The sequence below is a fragment of the Zonotrichia leucophrys genome, chromosome 18, assembly GCF_028769735.1.
Source record: "Zonotrichia leucophrys gambelii isolate GWCS_2022_RI chromosome 18, RI_Zleu_2.0, whole genome shotgun sequence".
Taxonomy (NCBI): domain Eukaryota; kingdom Metazoa; phylum Chordata; class Aves; order Passeriformes; family Passerellidae; genus Zonotrichia; species Zonotrichia leucophrys.
This window is the reverse complement of record NC_088187.1, coordinates 9891565-9904558: the sequence shown is the minus strand read 5'-3', so window position 1 is coordinate 9904558 and position 12994 is coordinate 9891565. Positions and strand designations below refer to the sequence as shown.

At 36.6% G+C, this 12994-nt stretch overlaps 1 protein-coding gene across 8 annotated transcripts in view; it reads left to right on the top strand.

The window, feature by feature from the left end:
• ABCA5 (ATP binding cassette subfamily A member 5) overlaps positions 1-12994 on the top strand; it is a 50650-nt gene that overhangs the window by 15438 nt on the left and 22218 nt on the right. For all 8 annotated transcript variants that reach the window (XR_010442333.1, XM_064728778.1, XM_064728774.1 and 5 more), the window contains 9 exons: positions 762-991; positions 3029-3170; positions 6208-6396; positions 7114-7261; positions 8139-8307; positions 9704-9762; positions 10230-10340; positions 12039-12214; positions 12587-12706. Coding sequence is in view for 7 of the 8 variants with exons in the window: in XM_064728778.1 (XP_064584848.1) it covers positions 762-991; positions 3029-3170; positions 6208-6396; positions 7114-7261; positions 8139-8307; positions 9704-9762; positions 10230-10340; positions 12039-12214; positions 12587-12706 (1344 nt within the window). In the remaining variant the exon portion in view is untranslated. The remainder of the gene's footprint in view (positions 1-761; positions 992-3028; positions 3171-6207; positions 6397-7113; positions 7262-8138; positions 8308-9703; positions 9763-10229; positions 10341-12038; positions 12215-12586; positions 12707-12994) is intronic.

Here is a 12994-nt window from a genome sequence, read left to right as displayed (position 1 = left end):
AACAAAGGGCACATCCAGGGCTGCCTGCTGATCCTTAATCTGTCTGTCAATCTTTGGAGATGCTGTGTCAGATCTCAGCTGGGATCTGAAGAGAAGGCAGAAGTTTTGGGGTGGGTTTGCTGGTGTTTTGTCCAGGACTGTTCTGTCCAGGTACCACTGGGAAAATCCCATAAAATCCCATCCTCATCCCAAAAAAAGGGCAGATCCAGGGACTGCACAGTCTCCTTAATCTGCCTGGAGATGCTGTGTCAGACCCCAGCTGGGATCTGATGAAAATGCAGAAGTTTTGGGGCAGGTTTGGCCACGTTCTGCCCAGAACTGTTTTGTCCAGGATTTCCCCAATCCTCTTGGATTGGATTCTGAGGATTTTTGTCTCCATTTGCATCCCAGAAATGCTGAACATCCAGCACAACCCTGCTCAGAACACAAATTCTCATCCCAAAATGCCATTCCAAGCAGGGGCTGCAGAATTTACCTGCAAAATTTATTATTTTGGTGTCACTATTGCTCAGCGATTTTTCCCAATTTCCCTCCCCTCACCCTGCTCATGGTGGCAGCAAATTCCATCTTTTTAAATGACACAAATCCCACATTTCCTCATTTCATCCCCAGGCATTCAGGTGTTTTCCAGTCTTGCTTTTGGCCTGGAATTTGGGGTCAGGAAGGTTTTGGCCTCTCCAGATCTCCGAGGTGGAGTGGTTGGGATGGGGCTGAAAAATCAGGAAAAATGTCAAAATAACTTTTCCTCCTCTTCCTTCCAGCTGAAAACAAATCATTCTGTCTGGGAACAGCTGGATCTGACCAGAGCCATGGTTATGGGAGAGGCTGCAGTGGTGGAAATTGATAATTTCCCTCGTGCAATCATTTTAATTTACCTGGTGATTGCGTTCTCCCCCTTTGGGTATTATTTGGCAATTCACATCGTGGCAGAAAAGGAGAGGAAGCTGAAGGAGTTCTTGAAAATTTTGGGACTCCATGACACTGCCTTCTGGTATGTGAGTGTTTGCTACAACCTGTTTCTTAGAAAAGAAAAAAAAATTAAATATATGTAAAGAAAAAAATTAAATGTATGTAAAGAAAAGGCTTCTAGGAAAGGAGGTAGTGAGCCAAAAATGCTTTAAAACCTCCATAAATTTACATATACATATATTTAATTTTTTTTGTTTTCTTAGAAAAGAAAAACAATTAAATATATGTAAATATATATTTTAACATATATTTAAATTTAAAAAAATTAAATATATGTTAAAAATTATTATATTAAGAAATTATTATGTTAAAAAAATTTTCTAGTTAACCTCTTCCATCCCACCCTCCAGTTCTTAAATTCTTTTCAGTCTTTAAGTGAAAACAACCAAAAACTAAAATATTCTCTACAATCAAATAGAGAAAACCTTGCAGTAGCATGAAAATATGAATATTTTAATAAATAATCCTGCTGCATTTATTCATGTAAAGCTGCACCAGATTAGAGGGATTAAACCTCATCATGTGCGGGGTTTTATGGAGGTTTTGAAGCATTTTTGGCTCACTACCTCCTTTCCTAGAAGCTCAACAGGTAACCTGCAGCCTGGCACATAATTAAATAAACCCAACTTTATAATTTAAACATGCCAGAGCAGTCTCAGCAACAGCTTTTCAATTGTTTCCTCATCCTGATGCTGCAAATTGGCCTGGGCAATAGAATATTTCATTTTTCTCCCAGATGATGAGTTAATTTGAAATCATTGATAGCTGAGGGGATAAAAACAAGTTTTTGCTTTGCCCTTTCTGGCAGGGTTTTCACCCTGCACTGAAACATCCACCTGGGGTGGTTGGAATGATTTATTTTTTAGTTGTTTCAGAGGAAATGTGTCATTTTTTGCTGCCTGCACACAAACCAGCCCTGTTTGCTGAGGTCAGAGTTGCTCCCACACTCACAGCTCTGGTTTTCAACAGAGCAGGATTTTATTACCCTGCCCAGCAGCCTCTATTAAAATTTAAACAGAATTCCTTGAATTATTGAAGCCTACGACTCTGTTACCTTCTTTTGCCCATAGCAGGGAATTAATTATGCAAAAAATAAAGGTGAATCACCTGATTGTGCATCTTTACCTGCCCTGGGTCTCAGTGTGTGCTGAGAACAACCCCAGGATGTTCACGACTGCTCTTTTACTCAGGTTTAGTTACAAACAGCATTTTTATTAAGGATTTGTTACAAACAGATCTTTTATTCAGGTTTTGTTACAAACAGATCTTTTATTCAGGTTTTATTGCACACTTGGCCTTTGGTGCAGTGAGACACAGAGTTAGAAATTAACTTGGGATAGAAGTCTGTGTGGAATATTAAAGAGTGCTGGGTTTTGGAATATGTGGAATATTAAAGAGTTCTGGGTTTTAGAATATGTGGAATAATTAAGAGTTCTGGGTTTTGGAATTTGTGGAATAATTAAGAGTTCTGGGTTTTGGAATATGTGGAATAATTAAGAGTGCTGGGTTTTGGAATATGTGGAATAATTAAGAATTCTGGGTAATGGAATATGTGGAATAATTAAGAGTTCTGGGTTTTGGAATATGTGGAATATTAAAGAGTGCTGGGTTTTGGAATATGTAAATATTAAAGAGTGCTGGGTTTTGGAATATGTGGAATAATTAAGAATTCTGGGTTTTGGAATATGTGGAATATTAAAGAGTGCTGGGTTTTGGAATATGTGGAATAATTAAGAGTTCTGGGTAATGGAATATGTGGAATAATTAAGAATTCTGGGTTTTGGAATATTGAAGAGTTCTGGGTTTTGGAATATGTGGAATAATTAAGAGTTCTGGGATTTGGAATATGTGGAATATTAAAGAGTGCTGGGTTTTAGAATATATGGAATAATTAAGAGTTCTGGGTTTTGGCATACGTGAATATTAAAGAGTGCTGGGTTTTGGAATATGTGAATATTAAAGAGTGCTGGGTTTTGGAATATGTGAATATTAAAGAGTGCTGGGTTTTGCTGTTTCTGTGGCTGGGCATTCATTCATTTCCCTGTTTTTTCCTCCCTAGGCTGTCCTGGGTGCTGCTCTACGTCAGCCTGATTTTTGTCATGTCCATCCTGATGGCCGTGATTGCCACAGCCTCGTCCCTGTTCCCCCAGAGCAGTGCCTTTGTCATATTCCTGCTTTTCTTCCTCTATGGAGTCTCCTCTGTGAGTGTTCCTGGCCCTGGGGCTTTGTTTGTTTTTATTCCTGTCCCACCTGATTTATTCCCCCTGCCAAAATATTTCTTGTTTCTGTGGGGTTGAGCAGCTCAGGAATCTGAGCTGTCCCAGCCCTTCCTGGGGTTTTAAATATTTTAAATATCTAAATATTTTAAATATCTCCTGGTTTTAGGATGTGGTACAGGTGTCACCCATCACCTTGTAAAATGCTTTTCCCTCCTGAAGTATCTGAGTTTATAATGATGAGTTTATCTATGATGAAAAGTCATCAGGTTTTGAGTTTTCAGCCCTCCACAGAACCGTCCTTCAGTCGAGATCCTCTTCAAAACATTTCCTGTTACTACAGAGTGTCGTGTAAAAAACCTAATGAACTGTCAGAGAATGATAAAAAATACATGATAAATATATTTATCTATCCAGTTGCTTGTCTGAGTTGATAAGAGGAACAGTTGGACTTGATCTTGATCTCCTGAAATCAGCTGAAAATGATTCCATGAATCTGTGCTGTAGTGACTGTACCAGGAAAATTATATTATAAATTATATTATTGTGAGAGGCAGCTATGGTGTTTCCCTTAGTTTTTCTACACAATTTCTATACTACTACTACTACTACTACTACTACTACTATTATTATTATTATTATTATTATTATTATTATTATTATTATTATTATATTTCCCTTCGTTTTTCCGCACAATTTCAATATCATTATTATTATTACTATGGTATTTCCCTTAGCTTTTCTACAAATTTTCTATATTATTATTATTATTATTATTACTAGCAGCAGTAGTAGTAGTAGTAGTATATTTTCCCTTTCTTTTTCCACACAATTTCTATATTATCATTATTAATACTATGGTATTTTCCCTTAGTTTTTCTACAACATTATTATTATTATTATTATTATTATTATTATTATTATTATTATTCTATATTTATTTCCTTATTTTACACAATTTTATATATTATTATTATGACTATGTATTCTACTACACATACTTTAGCATATATATACGATACTGTATATTTTCCCTTAGTTTTACCACACAATTTTATATATCATTACATTATAGATATGGTACTTCCTCTTGCTTTTTCTACAAAATTTCTATACTGTTATTATTACTATTAATTATTATTACTATTATTATTACTATTATTATTTTTTCCCTTAGTTTTTCCCACAATTTCTATATTATACTATTATTATTACTATTACTTACTACTACTTACTACTATCTATACTATTATTATTACTATTATTATTATTATTTTATTATTATACATTATTATATTATTATTATTATATATATTATTATTATTATTATTCATTATTATTACAATTTATATTCATTATTATTACTATGGTATTTCCCTTAGCTTTTCTACAAATTTTCTGTATTATTATTATTACTAGCAGCAGTATTAGTAGCAGTAGTGTATTTTCCCTTTCTTTTTCCACACAATTTCTATATTATCATTATTAATACTATGGTATTTTCCCTTAGTTTTTCTACAACATTATTATTATTATTATTATTATTATTATTATTATTATTATTATTATAATTATTATAATTACTACTACTACTACTACTACTACTGTATTTTCCCTTAGTTTTTCCACACAATTTTTATATCATTATTATTATGACTATGGTACTCCTCTTAGCGTTTCTACAAAATTTCTATACTATTATTATTACTATTATTATTACTATTATTATATTTTCCCTTAGTTTTCCCACACAATTTCTATATTATTACTACTACTATTATTATTACTATTATTATTATTATTATTATTATTATTATTATTATTATTATTATTATTATTATTATTATTATATTTCCCTTAGTTTTTCTGCACAATTTCAATATCATTATTATTATTACTATGGTATTTCCCTTAGCTTTTCTACAAATTTTCTATATTATTATTATTACTAGTAGCAGTAGTAGTAGTAGTAGTAGTAGTATATTTTCCCTTTCTTTTTCCACACAATTTCTATATTATCATTATTAATACTATGGTATTTTCCCTTAGTTTTTCTACAACATTATTATTATTATTATTATTATTATTGTTATTGTTATTGTTATTGTTATTGTTATTGTTATTGTTATTATTATTATTATTATTATTATTATTACTACTACTACTACTACTACTACTACTACTGTATTTTCCCTTAGTTTTTCCACACAATTTTTATATCATTATTATTATGACTATGGTACTTCTCTTGGCTTTTCTACAAAATTTCTATACTGTTATTATTACTATTATTATTATTACTATTATTATTACTATTATTATATTTTCCCTTGGTTTTACCACACAATTTCTATATTATTATTACTAGTAGCAGTAGCAGTAGTAGTAATAGTAGTAGTAGTGTATTTTCCCTTTCTTTTTCCACACAATTTCTATATTATCATTATTAATACTATGGTATTTTCCCTTAGTTTTTCTACAACATTATTATTATTATTATTATTATTATTATTATTATTATTATTATTATTATTATTATTATTATTACTACTACTACTATTATTATTATTACTATAATTACTACTACTACTATTATTACTACTACTACTACTACTACTATTATTATTATTACTACTACTACTATTATTATTATTACTACTACTATCATTATTATTATGACTATGGTACTTCTCTTAGCTTTTCTACAAAATTTCTATACTGTTATTATTACTATTATTATTATTACTGTTATTATTACTATTATTATATTTTCCCTTAGTTTTCCCACACAATTTCTATATTATTACTACTACTACTACTACTATTATTATTATTATTACTATTATTATTATTATACTACTACTACTACTACTACTACTACTACTACTACTACTACTACTGTATTTTCCCTTAGTTTTCCCACACAATTTCTATATTATTATTATTATTATTATTATTATTATTATTATTGTTATTATTATTGTTATAGTACTTTCCTGTCTGTTTTTCCCTGTGCCCTCAGGTGTTCTTTGCCCTGATGCTGACCCCTCTGTTTAAGAAGTCCAAGCACGTGGGGATCGTGGAGTTCTTGGCAACTTTGGTGTTTGGCTTTGTGGGCCTCAACATCGTCCTGCTGGAGGATTTCCCCAAATCCTTCGTGTGGATCCTCAGCCCTTTGTGTCAGTGCAGCTTCTTGATTGGTGTTGCACAGGTAAATCCCCACCTGCCCCTCGTGGGGGTTGGAAATGGAGATTTTTAAATTTTATTATTTCAATTATATTATTTAAATATTATTTTTAAAAAAATATATTTAAATTATATTTATCACGTAATTTTTATTTATGCATTAACTATTTATTCTATTTATTAATATTTAATTTTTATTGATTATTTATTTTATTTATTAATTATTATATTATTATATTAATCATTAATTATTAATATATTAATTATTATATTAATTATTAATATATTAATTATATATTAATTATTATATAATTATTATATAATTATTATATAATTATATAATGTTATATATTATAATATAATTATATATAATAATATAATAATATAATTATATAATTATAATATAATTATAATTAATTATATATATAATATATAATAATTATATATTAATTATTAATTTATTAATTATTATATTATTATATTTAAAATATATTTTTAAATCAATATTTTAAGAATATAATTATGCAAGTGTTTTTAAAATATGAAAATATTTTTATAATATGAATTTTTTAATACCAGTTTAATATCCAGCACCATATAAGGAGCTGTTATTTTTTGTGTCCATTCTGATCTCAGTCACTTTCTCATTATTTTTGGTTTTTTGCCAAGTTTTTTGGATTTTTTTTTTTTTTGCACTTTGCTGTTTTTTTGCCTTTTTGGTGTGTGACGTCTCTCCCTGCAGGTGATGCACCTGGAGGATTATGAGGATGGGGCAACATTTGCAAACATCAATGCTGGCCCTTACCCTCTGTGTATCTCTCTGATTCTCCTGGTGCTGGACAGCATTTTTTACCTGCTGCTGGCTGTCTACCTGGACCAGGTGATCCCAGGTGAGTTCCTGACAGAATCTGGGCTCTGGGGGGATCACCCTGAAATCCTGAGCCCCCCAGGCTGCTGAATCTCCTCCCTGAACTCTCTGGAGAAAGGAGCTGATGCTGTTTTCACATGGAGTTTTACACTGCTAGCTGAAATCATTTATATTTTGTAACTGTGTATATATTCTTGAACTATACATATCTATCTATCTGTCTATCTATCTATCTATCTGTCTGTCTATCTATCTATCTTCTTCATATTCTTTAACTATCTATCTAATATAATATATAATATATAATATATAATATATAATATATAATATATAATATATAATATATAATATATAATATATAATATATAATATATAATAATATAATATAATAATATATAATATGTTATATATAATAATTTCTATATTATTATTACTACTACTATTATTATTATTATTATTATTATTATTATTATTATTATTATTATTATTATTATATTTCCCTTAGTTTTTCCGCACAATTTCAATATCATTATTATTATTACTATGGTATTTCCCTTAGCTTTTCTACACATTTTCTATATTATTATTATTATTATTATTATTATTATTACTAGTAGCAGTAGTAGTAGTAGTAGTATATTTTCCCTTTCTTTTTCCACACAATTTCTATATTATCATTATTAATACTATGGTATATATTATATAATATATATTATATATTATATATTATATAATGTTATATGTTATATATTATATGATATATTATACGTTATATATTATATTTTATATATTATATATATATCACATATCATATGTCATATGTCATATGTTATATGTTATATGTTATATATTATATTTGTGGTTGCTGCTCAGGAGTTGCCTTCTGTCCTGTCCCCCAGGTGAGTTTGGCCTGCGCCGCACGCCCTTTTTCTTCATGAAACCCTCCTTTTGGTCAAAGCGCAGGAAAAACTACAAGGAGCTGTACGAGAGCAGCATCAACGGCAGCTTGAGCTTCAGTGAGATTGTGGAGCCTGTGCCTTCAGAATTCCAGGGCAAGGAAGCCATCAGGTACAGAATTCCAGGGCAAGGAACCATCAGGTACAGAATTCCAGGGCAAGGAAGCCATCAGGTACAGAATTCCAGGGCAAGAACGGTCAGGTACAGAATTCCAGGGCAAGGAAGCCATCAGGTACAGCCCTGCCCTGCCTGGGGGAGAGCAGCTCACCTGGAATTTCAATGCTTGAAAATCACTCCTGGCTCTCCAGTGCCTGGGCTCAAACAGCACATGAATTGCCATACAGCAAATCCCATCCTCAGGGCTGTGGAGCCAAGCATAAATCACTTCAGGAGAGGGTTTTGTTGTTGTAATCTTAGAGATGGATGAGATTCACACTTATTTTTTAAGTAGTGAAAGGTATTTTTATTACCTACAGGTTCAGGAGTCCATTTTTAATGCTGATGTTCCTCTGAGAACATGGTGGCTTTTTGTTGCATTATTCACCCACCCAGGACTCTTCCCACATCATCCCTCCACCAGCTCCAGCAGTCTCACTCAGTCTTGCCATCTTTCCATGTGCAAGTTCTGTTTGCTTTCATACTCATTCTCTTCCCCATTACTCACCCCCAATAATCCACTCACCATCCTCATGTTCAGGGTGATGAGGCTTCCAAAATCCATCCTTGATTTGGTGCCTGCAGATAAACAGGCTGTTCCTTTCATTTGGAAAAACAGCAGGGCTGGAAGGAAGGTTTTTACCTCTCTAGAAAGGAAAAATATTTATTATGTATATATATAAGGATACTTGCTATTATATATATGTTTCTATTTATATATAATACTTGCTATTATATATATTATATATTATATATTTTATATGTATATAATACTTGCTATTATATATTATATATTATATATGTATATAATACTTGCTATTATATATATTATATATATATATATATAATATACATTATATATATAAAATATTTGCTATTTTTATATATAAAATACTTGTTATTTATATTTAAAAGAATTGACCTGATTTTGATCAAGAGCTGTCAGGAATCACATCTTTGGATTCCATTCTGCTGTCACCTCTCTTCCATGTCATGTCTCTGGAGTCTCCTGTTGTGTGGTGCAGCTGCTGGGGAGTAGCTGTTCCCTTTCCCAGCTTGGGAAGCCTCTAGAGCATTGTTCCACCGTGTGAAAGACACTCAGATTTGAAATAATTCAGTTTATCATCACAGGAAATACCGTAGAGGGTGACCAGGAGAAGTTTTCTGATGCCATGGTGGAGATGGACAAAGTTTTGGGAGAACCTGCCCTGTCTTGACTTGCCTCCAAGGGTTTTTAACACATCTGGTGCCACTTCAGTCTGGTTGGCTTGTTGTGATTGTTGCTGAGTGTTGATGACTGAAAATGCCATGAAAGGTGCTGAAATAGTTCATGCCATGATGTCTCTTTCAGAATCAGCTGTGTTCAGAAAACATTCAGGAAGAAGGGGGAGACCGTGGAGGCTCTCAGAAGTAAGAACATTTCAGCTTTCTAGCTGCTGGTGGGATGCAGAGGAGCAGTAGCTGAGTTGCTGGGTGATCTCTTGGGTTTCAGTGTTTCAGTTCAGCCTGGTTTTGGTTTCTTTTGGAGGGGTGGGGCCCTGGAGCACGAATGCCAGGTGTGCTTGTGTGTGTGCTCTCTCACACAGTGGTGTCTAAAATAAAAATGAGCCCTTCATCCCTGAGGAAAGCCTGCTGGCATCACCCAATGCCCCTGTAGGGATGTCATGTGCCCTGCCCAGCTCCCTGATGTTGTCACCTTCTTTCCCTGGGTGCCTTTGAGACGTGGCCACCCCACAGTGGCTGTGGGACCATGCCAGGCCGGCCCTGTCCCCCAGGCAGAGGGTGGATGTGAGCATTGGGATTGAACCTGGGGCAGGAGCTGGCTCAGGGGGCCAGGACCCCACCCTGACCCCTCTTTCTGCTGTGCCCTGGAGCAGATTTGTCCTTTGACATCTACGAGGGGCAGATCACGGCACTGCTGGGCCACAGCGGCACCGGGAAGACGACGCTGATGAACATCCTGTGTGGGCTGTGCCCTCCCTCTGATGGTGAGTGCAGCCTGGGGCTGCCCTGCTCCACAGCCAGGCCTCAGAACCTGGGTGGGTGCTCCAGCATGCACCAGGCCTGAGAACCTGGGTGGGTGTTCCAGCATGCACCAGGCCTGAGAACCTGGGTGGGTGTTCCAGGATGCACCAGGCCTGAGAGCCTGGGTGGGTGTTCCAGGATGTATCAGGCCTGAGAGCTTGGATGGGTGCTCCAGCATGCACCAGGCCTGACAACCTGGGTGGGTGTTCCAGGATGCACCAGGCCTCAGAACCTGGGTGGGTGTTCCAGGATGCACCAGGCCTGAGAGCTTGGGTGGGTATTCCAGGATGCACCAGGCCTGAGAACCTGGGTGGGTGTTCCAGGATACACCAGGCCTGAGAGCCTGGGTGGGTGCTCCAGGATGCACCAGGCCTGAGAGCCTGGGTGGGTGTTCCAGCATGCACCAGGCCTGAGAACCTGGGTGGGTGTTCCAGCATGCACCAGGCCTGAGAGCCTGGGTGGGTGTTCCAGGATGCACCAGGCCTGGGAACCTGGGTGGGTGTTCCAGGATGCACCAGGCCTGAGAACCTGGGTGGGTGTTCCAGGATGTACCAGGCCTGAGAGCTTGGGTGGGTATTCCAGCATGCACCAGGCCAGAGAACCTGGGTGGGTGTTCCAGGATGCACCAGGCCTGGGAACCTGGGTGGGTGTTCCAGGATGCACCAAAATTTCCTTGGATAACATGTGAAAGAGCCCACGTGGAATTCCTGTCCACACAGGGCTGTAAAACCTTCTCTGCTGGTTGCTGCTTTCCAGTGGAGACTTTCCAGCTGTCTTGGTTTGAAAAGGTGTCTGCTAAGGAAGGCAGGAGCCTTCCTTGAAATGGAAAATGGAAACCCCCTCCCTCCAAATTATTCTAATTTTAAAATTAAGGGTCTCATGAGAGTAGGAATAGCAGTTCTTTTTTAGGGAAACTAAAAATACAAATGTAATAGTACAAAAAAGAGAAAACAAACCATTGACAGAGTAAGAACAGGCTCGGACACACTGTGTGCCAGGGGGTGTCCCAGCCCCATCCATGGGGGCTCAGCCCTCCTGCAGTGCCAGCTGTGGCTCTGCTGCAGCAGGGATCCTGCACAAGGGGGGAGTTTTCCTCTGCAGCTCCAGGGCTGCTGCAGATGGGCCTGGGCTCCCTCTGGCCATGCAGGGCAGCAGAAAGCTGCTCCTCTGGCAATGCAGGGGGCAAAGGCTGCTGGGGTGTCCCAAAGCTCAGATTGGATCCAGGTAGGAATGCTTGGCTCCTCCCCTGGGCGGAGCATCTCCCCATGGGATGCTGGGATTGGATCAGCCCTGCAGGGACACTCACTGGCCATGGACAGAAGATAATTAATAATCAATGGCCCATGAGCAGAAGAGATATCCTGGAGGGAGCATTGGTTGGGGAGGAGATAAAGGAACAGAGATAACTGCCCCACCTCAGACAGATGGGAATTGGACACACACCCCCACCACCTTTCAACCTGAGTCACCAGCCCATGGCAGGGGTTGGAATGAGATGAGCTTTAACCCACTCCAGCCCAAGCCATTGGATGATTTTATACCTTTAGGGTTTGTGTCAGTCTGTGGGCACAAAGCACTGCATGATTTTATGTTATTTCCCTTAGGGTTTGTGTCAGTCTATGGGCACAAAGCACTGCATGATTTTGTGTTATTTCCCTTAGGGTTTGTGTCAGTCTATGGGCACAGGGTGTCTGAGATCGACGAGATGCTGGAGGTGCGGCAGATCGCGGGCGTGTGTCCCCAGGCCGACATCCACTTCGACATCTTGACTGTGGAGGAGAACCTCTCCATCTTTGCTGCCATCAAGGGCATCCCTCAGAACGATTTGATACAAGAGGTAACTCACCTGGACGCTGGTGTTGTCTTACATGAACGTTTTTAACTGTAAATCAAAATATCCTTGCAGGGTTTTCCTTTTGCAGGGAAATAATCCTGTGTGGTACAGTGGACAGAGAGGTACAGGCAGATATTTAGACAAAGATAAACCTTTAATTTTTCCTGAGATTAAAATGCCCATAAAATGTTTTAAATCTGGCATTTAGGTCCAATTATAGACACCATTAAACTTTGTGTGTAGGTTGTGCAGTTCAGATACAGAACACTCTGGGAACCAGCAGCAGTTAATTTGAATGTTAATTGTTAACAATCTGGTTTTAAAAATTTATAGGGTTTTTTTTTAAACAATAAATGTGTTTCTTGTGTTTTCAAGGTGCAGAAGGTGTTGCTGGATTTGGAGATGCAGCCCATCAGGGACAATCAAGCCAAAAAATTAAGTGGGGGGCAGAAGAGGAGGCTGTCAGTGGGAGTTGCTGTTCTTGGGAACCCCAAGGTGAGAGGGATGGAATTATTCTCAGCTTCGTGTTGCTGATCCATGGAAGGCTTGGTCTCTCTTGTCAAAACCAACTAATGTGCAAAATGCAGAAATTGTTCCTTTGAGCACCTTTTTTTCTTCGTTTTTGGTTTAATTACAATCATTTCAATCTCTCAGCCTTTGTGCTTGAGGCTCAGTAATGGCAGCAGCCTTGGGTTTGATCTCTTTGGCAGATAAATAGCATGGCAAGTTTTGTGTGTAATTTCTGGCAGGTAGCATTTATCCCCCAGCAGGGAAATTGTTGGA